The sequence below is a fragment of the Stigmatopora nigra genome, chromosome 15, assembly GCF_051989575.1.
Source record: "Stigmatopora nigra isolate UIUO_SnigA chromosome 15, RoL_Snig_1.1, whole genome shotgun sequence".
Lineage (NCBI taxonomy): Eukaryota > Metazoa > Chordata > Actinopteri > Syngnathiformes > Syngnathidae > Stigmatopora > Stigmatopora nigra.
The window spans coordinates 12825001-12846109 of record NC_135522.1 but is presented as its reverse complement, the minus strand read 5'-3'; the positions used below and the strand labels follow the sequence as shown (position 1 = coordinate 12846109).

General features: G+C 42.1%; 1 protein-coding gene and 1 long non-coding RNA gene across 6 annotated transcripts in view; one reads left to right on the top strand and one right to left on the bottom strand.

Moving 5' to 3' along the window:
* LOC144208716 (uncharacterized) overlaps positions 1 to 7728 on the bottom strand; it is a 30537-nt gene extending 22809 nt beyond the window's left edge. The window contains exon 1 of the long non-coding RNA XR_013328910.1: positions 7635 to 7728. This is a non-coding gene — a long non-coding RNA (uncharacterized LOC144208716). The remainder of the gene's footprint in view (positions 1 to 7634) is intronic.
* A 2811-nt stretch (positions 7729 to 10539) lies between these two features.
* ube2z (ubiquitin-conjugating enzyme E2Z) overlaps positions 10540 to 21109 on the top strand; it is a 56676-nt gene continuing 46106 nt past the window's right edge. Inside the window, exons 1-4 of one of the 5 annotated variants that reach the window (XM_077733910.1) lie at positions 10544 to 10764; positions 11189 to 11290; positions 12752 to 13186; positions 15517 to 15589. In XM_077733910.1, the coding sequence (XP_077590036.1) occupies positions 12786 to 13186; positions 15517 to 15589 (474 nt within the window). In that variant the 5' untranslated portion in view covers positions 10544 to 10764; positions 11189 to 11290; positions 12752 to 12785. Of the gene's footprint in view, positions 10871 to 11188; positions 11291 to 12751; positions 13187 to 15516; positions 15590 to 21109 lie in introns of all 5 variants that reach the window. The other 4 variants (XM_077733911.1, XM_077733907.1, XM_077733908.1 and 1 more) reach the window with 4 other exon arrangements.

The following is a 21109-nucleotide window of genomic DNA, read 5'->3' as shown; positions in this document are numbered from 1 at the left end:
AAACAAAAAGATAATGAGGCTTTTGATGAATATTTAATCAGGATGTCTGCTTGTTTTAAAGTCAACAGTGGCATTCCTGAGGATAACACGGTGGGCAGCCTTTATCAAGAGCAACTAAAAAATGTGTTACACGCTAATTCAAATCATGCCCTCCGGGAATGGATTGAGAAATATTGGGTAGATAGGCCCACGGGCACGCTTGACCAATACGTAAATCAAGCGTTGCATGCAGAAGGGGTGCTAAAGAAAAAAGGTAAAAAAACATGGGGGGCCGTCCTCTGCGGGGGAAGAAATGTTTTACCAAGAAAGAGAAGAAGGACATAAAAAGTTTAACAAAATTAACTGGAGAAAAGATGGGGGTAAGTTAAATAAATATCGGAGATTTAAAAGTAATGCATGCTGGATTTGTGGGAGAACTGGGCACATTTCGCGGGATTGCCCAGACAACAGAGCCTCTAGGGCTGGGACTCAATCAGCAAGGCCTGGCGTAGGGCTAGGGCCCAGTGGGACAACTGGTGGGGTCGAGTCTAGGGGAGTGGAGCTAAATTTAGCGGAAATACTGACACTTGATTCAATTAAACCTGAAATTACATTGTTTGTGAATGGGGTACGTTTAAAATTTTGGTGTGATACTGGAGCTTGTAAAACTGCAATTACACAGGATGTTCCGGGAATTAAATTCATGAAAAATAAGGTTTATGTGGCGACAGCTGATGGGCAGGTTGCTACTGCTTCAGAGACGTTTCCGGTTTGGATAAGGGATCCGGAAGGGGAAACATGTAAAATGTCGGTGTTGGTGGTAAAAGAGTGTCCTGTCAATTTACTGGGTAGGGATGGACTATTACAATTGGGATTGGCGTTAGTCCCCTCCGCTAGTGGAAATATGGTGGTTAAAAGGCGAAAGGAAATTAATTGTGGCCAATTAAATGTTTTGCATGTAGAACAACCTGCTTTCTTTTACTATACTCTGGATGTGTCTAATAATACGCCGGCTTGTGTGGGAAACAGTTTGTTATCTACAGCTGCTAGTTTGATTGAGACGCGGCAGAGTGTGGCGAGCATAAACTCCCTCCATGTTATAATGTGGTACAAAATGACGGAGGGGCCTGACGAAATTTATGAAAACAAATTGAGACGAGTCACGCCGTCTGAAATTAAATTGGAATATATGTACACGGACGGAATTTCTACAGTTGTGGCAGGGGTTGAGTTGTCAAGGAAATATAAGACTCTTTTTCTCGAGTGGGGAACTCCACACATTGTATTATGCAAGCCACATAATCAGGGAAAGGAGGTGATACGTGACTTTATACAAACAGCCCGCGAGACGAGTGATTGGATAATGTTGGATACAGGTCTTGAGTATAGCGAAAGTACGGAAACATACAGAAAGGCAGTGTTTCAGACTGTGGGGGTGAATGTGAATGTGGGAATTTACCTGCTATGACTATCACAAACAACTAAGGAAGTATATCTACTTTCGGAAGAGGAGGAGGAGTTGTTAGCAACAGTTCCTCCTGAAATATGGTCAAATGGACCTTCCGATGTAGGGCTCGTTAAAGGGGTTATACCTGTAGTAATTAGACCAAAAAGTGAATTTAGGCCATGTATACGACAATATCCACTAAAACCTGATGCCTTAAAAGGAATAAGTCCGGTAATTGAAGATTTGTTAAAGGCGGGAGTGATAATTGAATGTGATGATTCACCTTGTAATTCCCCAATTTTTCCAGTAAAAAAGGCGGCTCCTTCTGTGGGATGGAGAATGGTTCAGGATTTACAAGCGGTAAACTCTGCAGTAATTCAACGCGCGCCGTGTGTGCCAGATCCACACACACTTCTGAATAATTTGGATCCAGAGGCAGCATTTTTCACGGTAATTGACATAAGTAATGCTTTTTTCTCCATCCCATTAGATCGAGATAGTCAATATTGGTTTGCGTTTACGTTTGGTAGGAAAAAATATACTTTTACAAGATTACCACAAGGATACTGTGAAAGCCCCACGATATATTCACAGATAATGAGTAGCAGTGTAGCAAGATTCCAGCCACCGGGGGGCAGCCAGATTATTGTGTATGTGGATGATGTGCTTGTGGCGTCGCCTAGTGTGGAAGTGTGTAAAAAGGACACTGTGACATTGATAAGGCACTTGGCGTCGGAGGGCCACAAAATAAGCAGAAATAAATTGCAGTTTTGTAAAGAACAAGTGAAATATTTGGGACATAATCTGGTGAAAGGTGGGAAAAAGATTTTGGATGACAGAAAGAGGGTGGTGTTGGAAGCACCCAAGCCGCTAACTAAAAGACAAATCATGTCATTTTTGGGTCTTACTAATTACTGCAGGGCGTGGGTTCCAAATTATGCTGAATCTTGTGTAGCATGTATGGGGCCTCGGCCTCTTTTACGAATAATACCCGCGCAGATTACTTTTGATTGTGTAATAGAGGTAATGACAAAAAAAGATGTAAGTCCCAATTGTGAGAAGTGGAATAAGGTATACTCTGTTACAAAAGGAGAAAAGGAGATACCCACATTTTCAAAACATGTTGCCTTTAATCATTTTTCCTGCTTAAACCTTACAGGGCATGGTCTGAAGCTGGGGGCGATAAATGAGACATGGTGTGCCGGCGTTCTAAAAACAACTGCACCCCTAATATCACGATCTGACCTGTGGTGGTGGTGTGGTGGAGATAAAATATACGATTCCTGTCAAAACGCGGCAGGACTATGTGCTTTGGTCTCACTGCTCTTACCAGTGTCTGTTTTTCCATCCACAGTGGAGGAGATACAATTGGCGGCTCAGAATTCGGAGATGCTGACGGGTCGTCCCTCCCGACATCGTCGAGAGGCATGGAGGGAAGGAGATCCAACATACATTGATGCGATTGGCATCCCCCGGGGCGTACCAGATGAGTATAAGCTGGCTAATCAGATCGCAGCAGGTTGGGAGTCTATCTTCCTTCTAATCACCCCAAACAAAAATGTGGATAGAATAAATTACTTACATTACAATGTCCAAAAACTCGGAAATTATACTGAACAGGGATTTGTGGCCATAAAGGAGCAACTGGCAGCTACCAGTCTGATGGCGTTCCAGGATCGCATAGCGCTGGATATGATCCTTGCTGAAACAGGGGGCGTGTGTGCAATGTTTGGAAAAGAATGTTGCACCTTCATACCGAACAACACGTCACCCAGTGGATCTCTCACCAGGGCCATTACTGGCCTGCAAACACTGAACCGCAATATGCAAGAGCATTCTGGAGTAGATACGTCCGCATTGTCAGATTGGTGGGATAAGACCTTTGGAAAACATAAAGATTTGGCTACATCCTTCATGGTGACTATAGGCACAATTACCGCTATCCTAACATTGTGTGGGTGCTGTATTATCCCGTTTGCGCTCCTTGCTAAGCCGACTTATAAATACTGCAATTGCCCCTACAAATTCTAAAGTACATGAGTTGTATCTTATGGGACGGTTTGGGGAAAGCAGTGAGGTCCAGGAGTACGGTAAATCCGAGGACCAATTGGACGAATATAATTATGTTCTTTCTCTTTCAGACCAGCCATGGGAGTAAGGAGTAGGCGGGAAAAAATCACAGTCACCCGACATTACCATTTAGTGATTACTAAGAAATGATTAATAACATACATATTATAAAAATGGGGGAATGTTGGGTTTATTCTGTATTACTATTATAATAGTTATATTAATTCATTTCTTTATTAAATCATTCTCTTTCTATTCTCTGTATTAATTCATTACTTTGTTAAATCATTCTCTTTCTGTTTTCAAAAGTGTTGCGAGGTCACGAGTATTGCCAAGTCATCTTTAACCTGGACGGCCTGTTCCAGGATGGTTATACAAACAATCCACCCAATCTGGGTCCTTGAGATTTGGTGGGCCCTTGGTGACGAGGCCAGGGCTATTCGGCCAATAACAAGAATGTTGTTATCGTTATGTAACCGTACACTTCGGGTTTTTCTGTATGTAACCATTATATGATTATGATTATATTATATGATTCTTAGGTCAAGGAGGTTGTATATTTACTCTAATCTAAACGTTGTTAGGTCTAGTCTCCTGTTTTTGTTATTGGTAAAATACTTTGATTGTTATTGTAGTCCCAGATGTTGTTTTTACTCATACGTGATGGAATGATCAACAACTCTGTAACTTGTTTTGATTCATGACCATAAGAGTGGGACGAAAACGTCTATTCGGGAAGACGTTCGGAAGTTTTAAGGTGACACTTGCTGAAACTCTCCCCTTCGGAGGCCTTTACCCATTGTATCCATTTCTATTTAATTAAATGTCAATAATTGAATAAGATGTCTGCCTGCAGTTATTGATAATTACGGACGAAGGTAATTATTAATGAACCTAATACTAGTCAAAAGAAGCTATCTAATGACGATTGCACAGTTTTCTTCTTTTTTTCATCATTAATGCGGTAGCACTGTATGGCATCATTCAATTGATTTGCAACCTTTGTGCAACATTCAATAATTGGGTCCTGCTGCTCAATCTTTCTGTTTATAAATGGTACTGACGGTCGAACGATACAAGTTGTATTCCCGTACAACACTCACCACTTTCTCACGCGCATCTAGCTTCTTTATTATTGCCACTTTCGTTTCAAATGAAATGGTTTGCCTCTTCCTTGCACCTCCCTCACTAGAATCCTTTTGCTTTTCACCAACCATATTGAATAATGGATGCAGGAGATATTTAATGATAGAAATGAAAAAGGTTCTTTGCGCACAGGAGATACGTCACGTACTTCCGCACTGCAACGAACTGGGCAGAGAAAGGTGGATGCTGGGTGAGTTGAGTTCTCACAGTGCCAGGGGTCGGTATTAGCGGCGGAAAGAAGGAAAAAGGTGCGCAATACAAAATGGAACTTACCAACATTTGTCGACATAAACAGAATTTGCAGACATGTTCGTATGCACCGTATGTTCTAAAGTTGAATGTTCATAAGTAGGGGAGCATCTGTAGTTCTTTTGTCAATACAACCAATAGATTGTGGCCTGCATACATCGACATCAATTCAGCTTGACGAAGCACGGAAAGCACCATTGGAAAAGTTACGCTAGCTACCAGCTAGCTACTACTTGCGAATGGATTGGGGACTGTATACATCGACATCAACACAGCCTGACGAATGGTGGCAGGCAGCGACTGGCTAGTCACGCTAGCTACCAGCTAGCTACTTGATAGGTCTGAAAATACAACGTCAGGAGCAGGCTAAGAAAGAGTGACATCAATTTAAATAGGAAATAGGTTTATTACCAGACTGCAAAGTGTACAGTGAGAGCTCGAACAGTGGAGTCCTGTTCAGCGCGATGTTCTTGCAACTCTAGTCGAATGACCAGTGAGTGTGTCTTAAATACAGGCAAAACTGACAGTTGTCACTATGACTTTGGACAGATACGTTTCAGTCATTTGCAGGGCAAAATGTAATTGATCAGTGTCGGACAGTGGAGTATTTGTCCTGACATGTCTACTCAATCACAAGACTAAGATTGATTGTTCAGTCAGACAGTTGGGTGTTTATGCTGACATGTCAGCCATAAAGATGACTATGATTCTGTTACACTTACAAAAACTGATACAATTTGAACTAGCAATTGCAAAGAGACTTTGTTTTACCATACACTACTATTTGCAAATGGATTGTGGCCTGTATACATCGACATCAACACAGCATGACGAATGGTGGCAGGCAGCGCCGGGCTAGTTACGCTAGCTACCAGCTAGCTACGATTTACGAATGGATTATGGCCTGTATACATCGACATCAACACAGCACGACGAAGCATGGAAAGCACAGTTGGAAAAAATACGCTAGCTACCAGCTAGCTACTATTTGCAAATGGATTGTGGCCTGTATACATCGACGTCAACACAGCATGACGAATGGTGGCAGGCAGCGCCGGGCTAGTTACGCTTGCTACCAACTAGCTACTATTTTCGAATGGATTGTGGCCACCTGGATGAACGCATTAAATTCTGCGTTTTTGATGGAAAATTGTTCAATTGGGACACAGAAAATGAGGACTTTGATGGTTTTGTGGGAGATGATGTCGCGAGTACATTGTAAAATGGCTAAATAAAGTACAACCGAACTCAGTTTTGCTTCCGTTTCCTTTTTAAGAACGTGTTTTTAGCGTGCGGGTGTAGCATGCATTTGCTGCATGTAGCACCAAATTACTGTGTTTGCCATTATAGTATATTGATACTATTGGTGCAAAGTTATCACAGCCGCCAACCTGGGTGTATTGACAAAAGGACTATATATCCCAGCAGTCACTGTGCAACAGAAATAGCGTCTGATTGATTCAAGGGTATGACTTATATGAACATATTAAGACGACATGCATGAAACTGCAAGGTGCCAAAAACTAAATACCATAAATACGATGGTTTTGCGGTCGATCATTTAAATATCAGCCTTGCAACCGGTATAATGTGTATCTCATGCTATTATTGCACCCAGAGACCTGGTGAACACGATACCGGTATGGGTACACTTAGTTAATAATCTTATATTACTTAATTTTGTTAAAGGAAATTGTATGTTTGTTATTGAAATAAAAAAGTTTGTGTTGATTTATTTATTTATTTTTATTTCTTGTTGGAAAATGACAACTATTACACCAATATGAACCATCTAAAGAAATTGAGATATTTGATATATCGAGTAATTTGATATTTAACGGTTACAAAGACAGGCATATAAATTCCTTATTATATTGACCATAATGTGCTTTCAATTCATACAGTATCTCAGAAATACCATAATTTTAGTTTCAAACATGCAGATTATGTGAGTAAATACGGTATTCTAAAAAATATTTTTTACAAGATGGGGAACATTTCTGTACTCTGCTCAGAATATTGGAGCCATAAGAAAACAACAAAAAAAACACATCTCTCAGTAATATCTTTAAAGGTTAAACTACTACTATGCATGTCTTTGGATTGTGGGAGGAAACCGGAATACCTAAAGAAAACCCATGGATGCCCAGCAAGAACATGCAAACTCCACACAGGTGGACCGACTTGGATTTGAACCCAGATGTCCCACTATGAGACCGAAGCGCTAATCACTCGCACCACCAGCCACCCAGATGCTTACCCATCCTAAGTAAATGAAAACATTGCAAAAATACAATTACTTTATCATGGGTAAAAATGGTTCATCCAAACTTTTTTGTAAAAACTTTTTTAGTGGCATTAAGCTCGTATCTCAAGGTATGACGTGTTAGCAGTCGATGATGAACTTTTCGTCTGCTACCAGTGACCTAGACGATCCAGATTTTAACAGAAATGGGTAAAACTGGATATTTTTTTTTACAAAAAAAACTCGGTAACTGGATAATATTTAGGACAACTTATTGCTGGACGTCGTTGACCAAAACATAATTGAGTCACCCTATACCTGCGCAGCTGAAGAGCGTGCATATTGAAGCGTTGTGTGAAACCAGTCCCAAGAAAACTTGAAGGTAATTCTATAGACTATAGTTACGAGACACTCATGAGATCTTGAAAAGGTAGAATTTGTGCAAAGTACATAATGAACCATCGACGGAAGGAAAACAACCGATGGGTCAAGAGTTACCTGAAAAGCGGTAGCCGTCCAAACAAATTTGGTCCCCAGCACGTCCTTTGTCTGCTTAACCACAATCTGTGGCTGCGGTAGGACTGGATTTGACAAATGAGGCGCAGCAGTGCACAGTTGCACCATGGGATCAGATTTAAAAGATAATAATAATATTGCGACTGGCACGTGCAATTCACTCAAGACACATACTTAAAAAGGTTATTATGTTTTTTCAGAATTGTTATTTTGTTCACTACTTCACCAATTCAGCGATCAGTTTTAGAGGGGATTTGGTATGTCTTATTAGTTTTCATTTTTCTTGTAATTAAAGTTGTTCCATTTTGGTATTTTTTTTTGTTTTACTTGCATTCTTAATGAATTGGAGTGTTTTTCAGGTACAGGACGAAATGATGAAATTAATAAACCTTGGGCAAAAAAATAAGAACATCTAAACGTTATCAATTTTGATGAGGAAGAATATTGCTTCAAGTGGTAAAATACAAAAGAAACTGTGTGTTGAAATTCAATACATTTTACAGAGGTGCCAACCTCTGTCCACCCCATTTCATTTGTGGTACCCTTGTCCTATTTCAGGCGTTTCCTGAGTGAATATGATTCACGCAAAATTGTTATAAAATGTTAAAATATAAGCATATTCTAGACTAATAGTTTTAGCACCTGGCTCCAATTCCTTAACTCTGTCTCATCCCGTCTAACAATGGAGTGTGTTCAGCATCGGAGGAGACAGACCAGGGTTGAGCGAGTTAATCCACAGATGATTTATTCCTGACGAATTGAATCGTACAGAGCTCCGGGTCTCCCTCCCTAAGAATAAGCCCGCTGAGTGTCGCTGTCCCAAGCGGAGGATGAGAAAGACATCGCCCAGACCCTCATTTTCCCAGTTATAGTAGTACAAAAATGCATATTCATTCGCTGATTGACAATGAGAGTTGGACTGGTCCAAGACTGCCGGTAGGAGTATCTTCTTCGGACTTCACACTCTCCTGGAATCCACAACTTCCAGACCTCTGTCTCGGCCTGTCCTTTGAAGTCCCCACCATCTGTCTCCTTATCAGCGTGAATTCAACCTCAAAAGAAGAATCTCAGACAGAGCCTTTTGTTCATTGTAAGCCTTCAAAAGCCCTTTTCTGCGCCGCCTAAATACTTCCTCAAGTCATAATATTCATCAATCTTTGTAATAGTCTTTCTGTCTATTAATGTTTGAAATGACAGTGTCCAGTCTTTTAATTACAAAGGATCTCCTGTAAATATTGTGGGCTCTGGTGCAGGATGACGGCTAGCACTGATAGCTTCTGCTAGCATGTTGACAAAATAAGAGCCATGTTGAACTTGAGGAATGGACGCTGAAGGGTTTCGATTTACTTCTTGCAGATGCTGGGGAATTAATGAAGAACTTGAAGCTCTGACAACCTCTGTCGTACTGGCACAATCGTGACGCTCTTTTCGCTTGTTTATGGAATTGTTTTGTCGATTGAAGGCTTGTTTGTTTAAATTCCAATTGAGTTTGTTTTTAGTTTCCCTTAATTGTTAATATTGAATACCAGAAATGCTATAATTGTTGCGGATGTTGTTTTGGCTTACGCAGTTGGATTAATCAATAACCTTGTAATTGTTTTGATTTATGGCCTTAAAAGGGCAGAAGAAATGACTGCACAGTAGAATCATTGGCGTCGAAGACGAGGTCGGAATGTTCTCACGTGCAAGATTGATCATCAGAGAGGCCAATTTAATTAAATGTCAATAATTGAATCAGATGTCTGCCTGCAGTATTTTATAAATATATTAAAGTATCATTATTGATGAAGCTAACAGCTTCAAAGAGTGACTGTGCACCTTCTCTACCTCGGTCACAGTCTGCAGAAGGTCCCTATCTTGCGGAAGACCTCCTGTGTGTGGTTTCAGTTTTTGTTCGAATTTACATCGTCTTTTTGAGTCTGTATCCGTTTTAGCTACCGCAACCAAGATGGCGCCGTACAAGCTCTTGCTCGTTTTGTGTTTTTGCTGCTTTTATGTCTTAATGATTTGATGATTCCATTTACTTTGATTTGCTTTGTGCTTTTGTTTTGCTGTTCTGTCTAATCATGCTCTTGTTACTGCCACAATTAAAAAGAATACGGGATGAATACAATTATCATCCATAATCCTGGTTGGTGGTTTAATCTCAACTCATTTTCTCATCTCATTTCATGAACCGCTTTATCCTCACCAGGGTCATGGGGGTGATTACTCCTTGTTTATAATACACATTTTGTTTTTTCAACAACAAATCCCATTTATTAATAACAAATTTTATACGAATATCAGAACCGCATTTCTTTTTAATTTCTTTTTAATAAAGCCCATTTTCTAATTCTTCACTTATTACTGTTATTAGCATCTAATTAATTCAATAGCTCCCATGTCATTTGACCCATTGACTCCAAATAAACACATGTGATGGGTTCTGTTTATTGTGCACATTTTAGGTTTTCAATTACACACTGCTTTTAATGATTATTTTATAAATATCATTAGCACCTAATTACTTCAATAGATCACAGGCTCCTTTCCATTTTGACACCAGATTAACCCAGGTGATGGGTGATTACTACCTGTTTCTCTTACACCTTTTGGTTTTACTATGACAATCTCCATTTATTTTAATTTATTCTTTCAATTAGCACCTAATTTGTTCAGAGGCTTCAATGCCATTTGACGTTTTGACAACAAAAAAAAAACACAAATGACATGTTTATCTTTCACGTTTTGGTTTTTCAATGACAAACTCCATTAATTAATTTTGATGTATTGGAACTCATATTTTATTGCACGTACTTAAAAAATAAATGGCGTCATTTTATTTAATTGAATTAAAAGGGTGACGTTTATTGGTAAATACATCATTTTTACATTTAATAAATTGCAAAGCATGACCCGAATGAGAGGGAGTTGAAATTAAATGCCCGAAGTGCTCGATTGGGAGGCGTCTTCGTCGTATTCTTTTTTTTCTGTGTTCATACGCGCGTCAGTCATTTCCTGTCTGTTTGCCGTAAAACCTGAAGGAAAGGGGCAACCGAGAATGAAGCACGGCTGCCTAGTCTTCAGAAAGAGAATAACCGGCTCACTTGACCACAGTCTGATGTCGAAGGTGAGCCATCTTGGGGTTATGAACAGAGCACGGGTGATGTGACTATATTATCTAATGAACATAGTCTGCTGGTACGTTGTCTGTAGACTGTAACACCATGAGAGATGTGAGTTTGTGGACGATTTTCTTAGTTTAAAGTCAACATAAACAGTGGAGCTAACGAGAAATAGCTTCTATGCCAGGGTTAGAAATATTTGATTTTATGTACTCAGATGATCGTTTTTCGGATAAAACAGTACCACCACACAGGCAGAGAAACTTTGAACTTATAACTTACCCTTCAATGATTCGAATAATTTGTAAACACCGACATTTTAGCTCCATTTTGTTAGCTGGCGAACGATGGCTGACAGCATTGGAGATCTGTCAATAGGCTATATTCTAAAAATCCTAAAACCTCACACGATCTACTTTTTTTTTCAAGGAGCCGATCTTCTGGGGGTTTGTCGGCACCGAGGTTGCTGGGCGGACAGCTCAGACGCGCGATTAACAACCAAGTGCACCGAAATTAAGTACAACATAACAGGTAGCTGTGAGGGTCGTAAATAAAAGCCCAGGCTGTCTCATTTCTGTCAATATCGGCCAATTGCTCCCCTTATTAATGATTGCAATTCCCCTCATTAAGATATAATGAACCGTACATACACAATGCGGCACATATTTACTCACATAGGCTGCACTCAAGTCTCAAATTTTCCCCGAAGTAAATGGGGTGCCCAATCAGTCGGTGCGCCTTTTCTATGTTTTGAGCAGATTCACCATAATGCTGTTCGAGCTTTCCTTAAAGCTGGAATCAAGTTCCCAGAATACACAACTCTGACTGACAGTGGAATAATAAAATGCTAGCGCCTTATCGGACGAGACGTCCAATGTATTGACAAAAAACAGAAAATATACAAGCAAATGGGACTGCGCTCTATCACACGGTGTGTGTTAAAGGGTTAATATTACGGTATTTTAAATATATCACAAATGAGAATGTATAATTTGAACATACGAGCGTACATTGCTTGCTGACCCACAGATACTGAGACGATCTGGATCAGACCCGAAATGTGTAAAACAAGATTGGTCTTACAAAAAAACGTACTTGTAACTATAGAATTTTTCCCTATAAAAGTTGTTATACGGCGTACACAATTTGAAATGATTAAAAAAAAAAACACACAAAATACGGGAAAAATATACCTTAGTTACTCGCATATAAGCCGACCGCGAGTTTAAGCCGCACCCTGAAAGTAGCATTGAATTTTTTTCATTTTACAATGTCTTGCACATAAGCCACCACTGAATCCCAATTCTCACGTCAATATCCATGGTTTTCATAGGTAGTACAAATGTTACTTGAATGGAAAATCTTAAGAAAAATCATCAAGTGGAATTTCTGAGATACTGAATCAAAAGCAAATTTTAGGAGCAATACCATAAGAAAGTTAAAATGCTTCTCTTTGTAAATGCAAAATATCAAATTATGCAATTTGAAAAAAGAAATAATTATCTTGATTAGAACATGATGCTTTCTAAATACAGAAATTACAATTTTCTTACCAGAAGTTTAAGATGTTGTGGCAGCCAAATGCTTGTGCTTTTAACGTCAAAATATCTCAATTTTTTCGAAAGTTCATATTACTCAATTAGTTGTCACTTTCAAACAAGAAATAAAACGTTAAAAAAAATCAGGGTGTCATTTTGTTTTATTTCAAACTCAAGTCTACCCGCGTCTGGGAAAAACTGTAAACGGGAGATAACTATGTAAACGGAAAATTTTAAGGCAATTTTACGGGTGGGGCTCATACAACGAGGCAGTTATTATGTGAGAATATACAGTAGACCCTGATGAAACCTTAATGACTGTTAATTGAGTCAGATGTGGATGTTCAAACTAAAATGTGAGAAATGTGATGGGCAAATTGTGGTGTCGCTGTACAAACGAGACATTGTTCAGGCCTGAAGGAAACTAACAAATTGGATCAAATCTTATTCTCAGGAGATCTACCTGTAGTACCTTGGCAATCAACGTAATGAGCACCCCTGCACTAAGCTCTGCTGTCACTGGACAAAGTGGTGGATCATCTTCCCTGCAGACTTTGGCAAACTCTCTGATGGGTGGACCACTTCCCACTAGTTCTGCTTTGGCTGATGAGGGTGATCAGAGTGACCAAAGTCCTGAAGGGTCTGCAACGGAGGGTCTTGCTGCTCCTCAAAATGGCTTTTGGGATGCGTTTGTTCTATCTCCGCCTGTTGTGTCCGTATCATCGAACGTACACACTGCTACGCCCACTCAGGATGTTGGGCAAGGGGTTGCAGGAATGGTCGGACCGGGCCCCCTAACAGAGGTCTACTCCGCTTCTTGGGATCCGACCCGTAGTATGGACTGGGACAACGAAAAAACTTCTCAGCCTACTATTTTAAGAATAAAGAGGTAATGTACTTCATCGATACAATGAAACCCCAACAAATTGTTTTCTCTAAAGTTTTAAAATTGTGACATTAGAGCTGACGTTATTTGCGCGAATTGTTTGCAACTGTTAATTCTATTAGCTCAAATTTGGGGCTAGATTAGTCTCAAAAGAAACATGGACTTTTTCAATCCACACACGGGTGACCGGAAACAAAAACATTCACATTTTCAATACACACTCGCGTGGTACAAAACGCATATCTTTTGAGATTTGGAAACATCTGACGCGAAAATCACATGCCTAAGATGTGTGATTCAGAATTGTCTTGTGTGCACAAATAACATGCTTTGTATTTGAAATCCACCCTAAGGGTGTGAGAATTGTTGAGACTCAACTTTCGCAGAAGAGAAACATTTGTAATTTGTGATTTACAAATATGTCTGCCAGGAACACAGTTTTTGGGGGATTTGTAAACACATCTGAAATGAAACACGCTCATTAATAAAATGTGTGTGAATTGCCTTTTGCACACATGCTTTGCATTCGTACTTTAGGGTGTGAGAATCATTAGAGACTCATTTTGCGCAGCTGAGAAACATTCGTTCATTGTTCTCCTTTCAACCACTTGTGTAGCCAATCCGATATCTCCAACTTTTACAGCAAAAAACATGATCTTAAATTTCGTTTAATGTCACTGCTATGCGTTCCCTTGATGGGATAGATGATAAATGTAATGGTATCAGCCTCATGAATGGATATTTTGACATACATTTTTATTCCCATTTGTTTATTACTTTTAATGTGTAAATAGAGGTTGCTGCGATAATGGTGATCATTCGCCACGCCTACCCTTCGAGCAAATTGTACTTTGAATGTCAAATCTCCATTAATATATCTTTATCTGCAGTCATTTTTTCAGATAAAGTGATGTCGGTTTGAAAATGCTCAGTAGCAAAAACTCAAATTCCGGTAGCTCATTTGGTCCACGTGTTTTGTATGCCATGTGTGTTTGCATCAAAAATGTGAATGTTTTCTGTGATGTGTGTGCATTGAAAGTGAACCTTTTTCTTTTGAAACATCACACATCAATTTGTGCAGCCGGAGAGAGTAAATCATGAGTACCGACTCTCTGTTTTAGGATCAAATTCAAGTGAAGATTATAGATGTATATCATATTTCCGGATTTCCCCTTTTTAAATCAATTGTAATTTTTTAGTCCAATTTTTGTGTTTTCAGTTCAAAAACCCTTTTGTAAAATCTATAAATAAACATTTTGTTTTCCACTTAAATATTGAACATAATTTAAAAATATTAGTTTCCTATTTAAATAAAAAATAAATGATTAAAATTTGTTTTCTCTTACTAAAAAAGCTCAGCATTTAGGGCTATTTCAGGGGTGGCCAACCAGTCAGAGATCAAGAGCCACATTTTTTACTGTGTTACCGCAAAGAGCCACATTTTTTACTGTGTTACCGCAAAGAGCCACATCACACACATACCTTTGCTCAGCCAGATTTATTGTAAATGTCACACACCAGCATAGTAATGAGATAAATTGACTCCTACAGTACTAACAGCACAGGCCAGTCATTATCAACAATGAACATTGTGTGCACTGTCTCACACAGACAAACTCTCAGTTCAACCAAGTCCACAAACAGAAATATAATAATTTACAATAGTGTTTTTCTTTTACTATGCATGTTACTTAGTGGGACTTCTGTCATAAACTCAGAGCCTATTTTTGCGCAACATTCGCTCCTTGTGATCTGTCATTTATTATGAATGGCTTTTAACTAGCGCGCCCACCATGTGGGTGTACACCTCGCTCTCCTATTGGCTCCTCCCGGCTGAGCACTCTCGCCTTGGTCTGCCTCGCCGACGCTCGATCTTTGGGATACTTTTTGTGTGCGCGACGCCGTTCATTGTCGCTTCTGGTTCACGGGAGCTCTCCCACTCTGTTAAAAACATTTACTCAAATGACCTTGCTCCTACTGGGAAACTTTGAGGTATTTTCATCCCAAGCACATGCGCAACGGACGAAAATACGGTATTGAACACAAGCGAAGCGCACACGCAAATAAAAATAAAACACAAATACAAACTTTGATATGGACGTAAGAGCCGCATGAAACCGGGCAAAGAGCCGCATTTGGCTTGGGAGCCGCGGGTTGGCCACCCCTGGACTATTTGATCCAGTTCTTCATCCAATAAAAAAAAAGATCTAAAATAGTCTGGCTCACATGAAATCGAGTTGATGTCAATGCAGCCCACGAAACAACACGAGTGTGATACCCTTGCTCTCATTACTGACGTTCAAATGCTGGCATAACTATATTTTGTATTGTAGGGATATCATGTCTATCTACAAGGAACCTCCTCCAGGAATGTTTATTGTCCCTGATCCTCAAGATATGACCAAGGTAAAACACCATATTAATACTGTGGTCAAGCCAAGGGACGTTCGTGTTCTTGTGGTCAAATGAGCTGATGCTAAAAATAGCACACCGGCGCCATCCACACATTAGGGCAAATCCATTCAAAACATGCCAGACAAGTGTCGAGGAAATTCACCTGCGAGCTCGCTTCACCCTCTAACGTACTCTCTATCGAAACAACACCATAGCTTGACCATTGTCATACTTGAAAAATGAAATAAAGTTGATCAATTAAAAAGTAATCTGGTCAAGTACCAAAACTACTTAAAAAACACCATTGTCTGTTATAAATGAATCTGTCAAAACAAAGCTTTGTTCTTGTTTTTTAAACCATAAAGCTGGTTGAACTTATTGAGTAAAGCTGGCTTTACCATGAGGCAGGCAGCAGCATCGAACACATGCTGATGATGATCTGCACGTTCAGTTAATGCTTGAATTAAAAATGCCCCAAAAGGCATCCGCTTCCAAAAAACTGTTCCGGCCGGGCCCTGGCCCAAGCGGCGGAGCAGATGTCTTTCGCTGCCGACATGCACCGCAGCTGCATGGGCAGCCAGACCGCCAACCGAGATATTAAACTTCCACCACGTTGCTCGGCCTCGCCGTCCTACCATTCTTTCCGGCCAAAGTGCTCTGTTTTTGGATAAAACTGATTCCATTTGCCCTAATACGCCTGGTGCTCTCGTTTGAAAAAATATAACAAGTCTCTAGGTGCAAAAATAGCAAGAGATACACATTTGGCAGGTAACAATCAACCATAAGACCTTGGATCAGTCTTAACAAATTATTGTGGTGCAGATAGGGTAAACGATACGAACACATCTACTAGCGTCTGGCCAGACAGCACATTTAAATATGTAGGACGGCAGCACCATAGGTGAGATGGCGACGTACTGAGCGAACATTGACTGGTACAAGTGCATTTTTTCACATTTTATGCAAGATATGTGTGTGTCTGTGTGAGTGTGTGTGTCTGCGTGTGTGTGTTTGTCTGTGTGAGTGTGTGTGTCTGCGTGTGTGTGTTTGTGTGTCTGTGTGTGTGTGTGTGTGTGCATGTATGTGCGTCTGTCTGTTTGTGTCTGTCTGTGTCTGTCTGTGTCTGTCTGTGTCTGTCTGTCTGTGTCTGTCTGTCTGTGTCTGTCTGTCTGTGTCTGTCTGTCTGTCTGTGTCTGTCTGTCTGTGTCTGTCTGTCTGTGTCTGTCTGTGTCTGTCTGTCTGTGTCTGTCTGTCTGTGTCTGTCTGTCTGTGTCTGTCTGTCTGTGTCTGTCTGTCTGTCTGTGTCTGTCTGTCTGTGTCTGTCTGTCTGTGTCTGTCTGTCTGTGTCTGTCTGTCTGTGTCTGTCTGTCTGTGTCTGTCTGTCTGTGTCTGTCTGTCTGTGTCTGTCTGTCTGTGTCTGTCTGTCTGTGTCTGTCTGTCTGTGTCTGTCTGTCTGTGTCTGTCTGTCTGTGTCTGTCTGTCTGTGTCTGTCTGTCTGTGTCTGTCTGTCTGTGTCTGTCTGTCTGTGTCTGTCTGTCTGTGTCTGTCTGTCTGTGTCTGTCTGTCTGTGTCTGTCTGTCTGTGTCTGTCTGTCTGTGTCTGTCTGTCTGTGTCTGTCTGTCTGTGTCTGTCTGTCTGTGTCTGTCTGTCTGTGTCTGTCTGTCTGTGTCTGTCTGTCTGTGTCTGTCTGTCTGTGTCTGTCTGTCTGTGTCTGTCTGTCTGTGTCTGTCTGTGTCTGTCTGTGTCTGTCTGTCTGTGTCTGTCTGTCTGTGTCTGTCTGTCTGTGTCTGTCTGTCTGTGTCTGTCTGTCTGTGTCTGTCTGTCTGTGTCTGTCTGTCTGTGTCTGTCTGTCTGTGTCTGTCTGTCTGTGTCTGTCTGTCTGTCTGTGTCTGTCTGTCTGTCTGTCTGTGTCTGTCTGTCTGTGTCTGTCTGTCTGTGTCTGTCTGTCTGTGTCTGTCTGTCTGTGTCTGTCTGTCTGTCTGTGTCTGTCTGTCTGTGTCTGTCTGTCTGTCTGTCTGTGTCTGTCTGTGTCTGTCTGTCTGTCTGTCTGTCTGTGTCTGTCTGTCTGTGTCTGTCTGTCTGTCTGTGTCTGTCTGTCTGTGTCTGTCTGTCTGTCTGTGTCTGTCTGTCTGTGTCTGTCTGTCTGTCTGTGTCTGTCTGTCTGTGTCTGTCTGTCTGTGTCTGTCTGTCTGTGTCTGTCTGTCTGTGTCTGTCTGTCTGTGTCTGTCTGTCTGTGTCTGTCTGTCTGTGTCTGTCTGTCTGTGTCTGTCTGTCTGTGTCTGTCTGTCTGTGTCTGTCTGTCTGTGTCTGTCTGTCTGTGTCTGTCTGTCTGTCTGTGTCTGTCTGTCTGTGTCTGTCTGTCTGTGTCTGTCTGTGTCTGTCTGTCTCTGTCTGTCTGTGTCTGTCTGTCTCTGTCTGTCTGTGTCTGTCTGTCTCTGTCTGTCTGTGTCTGTCTGTCTCTGTCTGTCTGTGTCTGTCTGTCTGTGTCTGTCTGTCTGTGTCTGTCTGTGTCTGTCTGTCTGTGTCTGTCTGTCTGTGTCTGTCTGTCTGTGTCTGTCTGTCTGTGTCTGTCTGTCTGTGTCTGTCTGTCTGTGTCTGTCTGTCTGTGTCTGTCTGTCTGTGTCTGTCTGTCTGTGTCTGTCTGTCTGTGTCTGTCTGTGTCTGTCTGTGTCTGTCTGTGTCTGTCTGTGTCTGTCTGTGTCTGTCTGTGTCTGTCTGTGTCTGTCTGTGTCTGTCTGTGTCTGTCTGTGTCTGTCTGTGTCTGTCTGTGTCTGTCTGTGTCTGTCTGTGTCTGTCTGTGTCTGTCTGTGTCTGTCTGTGTCTGTCTGTGTCTGTCTGTGTCTGTCTGTGTCTGTCTGTGTCTGTCTGTGTCTGTCTGTGTCTGTCTGTGTCTGTCTGTGTCTGTCTGTGTCTGTCTGTCTGTCTGTGTCTGTCTGTCTGTGTCTGTCTGTCTGTGTCTGTCTGTCTGTGTCTGTCTGTCTGTGTCTGTCTGTCTGTCTGTGTCTGTCTGTCTGTGTCTGTCTGTCTGTGTCTGTCTGTCTGTGTCTGTCTGTCTGTGTCTGTCTGTGTCTGTCTGTGTCTGTCTGTGTCTGTCTGTCTGTGTCTGTCTGTGTCTGTCTGTCTGTGTCTGTCTGTGTCTGTCTGTCTGTGTCTGTCTGTGTCTGTCTGTCTGTGTCTGTCTGTGTCTGTGTCTGTCTGTCTGTGTCTGTCTGTGTCTGTCTGTGTCTGTCTGTGTCTGTCTGTCTGTCTGTCTGTCTGTCTGTCTGTCTGTCTGTCTGTCTGTGTCTGTCTGTGTCTGTCTGTGTCTGTCTGTGTCTGTCTGTGTCTGTCTGTGTCTGTCTGTGTCTGTCTGTGTCTGTCTGTGTCTGTCTGTGTCTGTCTGTGTCTGTCTGTGTCTGTCTGTGTCTGTCTGTGTCTGTCTGTGTCTGTCTGTGTCTGTCTGTGTCTGTCTGTGTCTGTCTGTGTCTGTCTGTGTCTGTCTGTGTCTGTCTGTGTCTGTCTGTGTCTGTCTGTCTGTGTCTGTCTGTGTCTGTCTGTGTCTGTCTGTCTGTGTCTGTCTGTCTGTGTCTGTCTGTCTGTGTCTGTCTGTCTGTGTCTGTCTGTGTCTGTCTGTCTGTGTCTGTCTGTCTGTGTCTGTCTGTCTGTGTCTGTCTGTCTGTGTCTGTCTGTCTGTGTCTGTCTGTCTGTGTCTGTCTGTCTGTGTCTGTCTGTCTGTGTCTGTCTGTCTGTGTCTGTCTGTCTGTGTCTGTCTGTCTGTGTCTGTCTGTCTGTGTCTGTCTGTCTGTGTCTGTCTGTCTGTGTCTGTCTGTCTGTGTCTGTCTGTCTGTGTCTGTCTGTCTGTGTCTGTCTGTCTGTGTCTGTCTGTGTCTGTCTGTCTGTGTCTGTCTGTCTGTGTCTGTCTGTCTGTGTCTGTCTGTCTGTGTCTGTCTGTCTGTGTCTGTCTGTCTGTGTCTGTCTGTCTGTGTCTGTCTGTCTGTGTCTGTCTGTCTGTGTCTGTCTGTCTGTGTCTGTCTGTCTGTGTCTGTCTGTCTGTGTCTGTCTGTCTGTGTCTGTCTGTCTGTGTCTGTCTGTCTGTGTCTGTCTGTCTGTGTCTGTCTGTCTGTCTGTCTGTGTCTGTCTGTCTGTGTCTGTCTGTCTGTGTCTGTCTGTCTGTGTCTGTCTGTCTGTGTCTGTCTGTCTGTCTGTCTGTGTCTGTCTGTCTGTGTCTGTCTGTCTGTGTCTGTCTGTCTGTGTCTGTCTGTCTGTGTCTGTCTGTCTGTGTCTGTCTGTCTGTGTCTGTCTGTCTGTGTCTGTCTGTCTGTGTCTGTCTGTCTGTGTCTGTCTGTCTGTGTCTGTCTGTCTGTGTCTGTCTGTCTGTGTCTGTCTGTCTGTGTCTGTCTGTCTGTGTCTGTCTGTCTGTGTCTGTCTGCCTGTGTCTGTCTGTCTGTCTGTGTCTGTCTGTCTGTGTCTGTCTGTCTGTGTCTGTCTGTCTGTCTGTGTCTGTCTGTCTGTGTCTGTCTGTGTCTGTCTGTCTGTCTGTCTGTGTCTGTCTGTCTGTGTGTGTCTGTCTGTCTGTGTCTGTCTGTCTGTGTCTGTCTGTCTGTGTCTGTCTGTCTGTGTCTGTCTGTCTGTCTGTGTCTGTCTGTCTGTGTGTGTCTGTCTGTCTGTGTCTGTCTGTCTGTGTCTGTGTCTGTCTGTCTGTCTGTGTCTGTCTGTCTGTGTCTGTCTGTCTGTGTCTGTCTGTCTGTCTGTGTCTGTCTGTCTGTGTCTGTCTGTCTGTGTCTGTCTGTCTGTGTCTGTCTGTCTGTGTCTGTCTGTCTGTGTCTGTCTGTCTGTGTCTGTCTGTCTGTGTCTGTCTGTCTGTGTCTGTCTGTCTGTGTCTGTCTGTCTGTGTCTGTCTGTCTGTGTCTGTCTGTCTGTGTCTGTCTGTCTGTGTCTGTCTGTGTCTGTCTGTGTCTGTCTGTCTGTCTGTCTGTGTCTGTCTGTCTGTCTGTGTCTGTCTGTCTGTGTCTGTCTGTCTGTGTCTGTCTGTCTGTGTCTGTCTGTCTGTGTCTGTCTGTCTGTGTCTGTCTGTCTGTGTCTGTCTGTCTGTCTGTGTCTGTCTGTCTGTGTGTGTCTGTCTGTCTGTGTCTGTCTGTCTGTGTCTGTGTCTGTCTGTCTGTCTGTGTCTGTCTGTCTGTGTCTGTCTGTCTGTGTCTGTCTGTCTGTCTGTGTCTGTCTGTCTGTGTCTGTCTGTCTGTCTGTGTCTGTCTGTCTGTGTCTGTCTGTCTGTGTCTGTCTGTCTGTGTCTGTCTGTCTGTGTCTGTCTGTCTGTGTCTGTCTGTCTGTGTCTGTCTGTCTGTGTCTGTCTGTCTGTGTCTGTCTGTCTGTGTCTGTCTGTCTGTGTCTGTCTGTCTGTGTCTGTCTGTCTGTGTCTGTCTGTCTGTGTCTGTCTGTCTGTGTCTGTCTGTCTGTGTCTGTCTGTCTGTGTCTGTCTGTCTGTGTCTGTCTGTCTGTGTCTGTCTGTCTGTGTCTGTCTGTCTGTGTCTGTCTGTCTGTGTCTGTCTGTCTGTG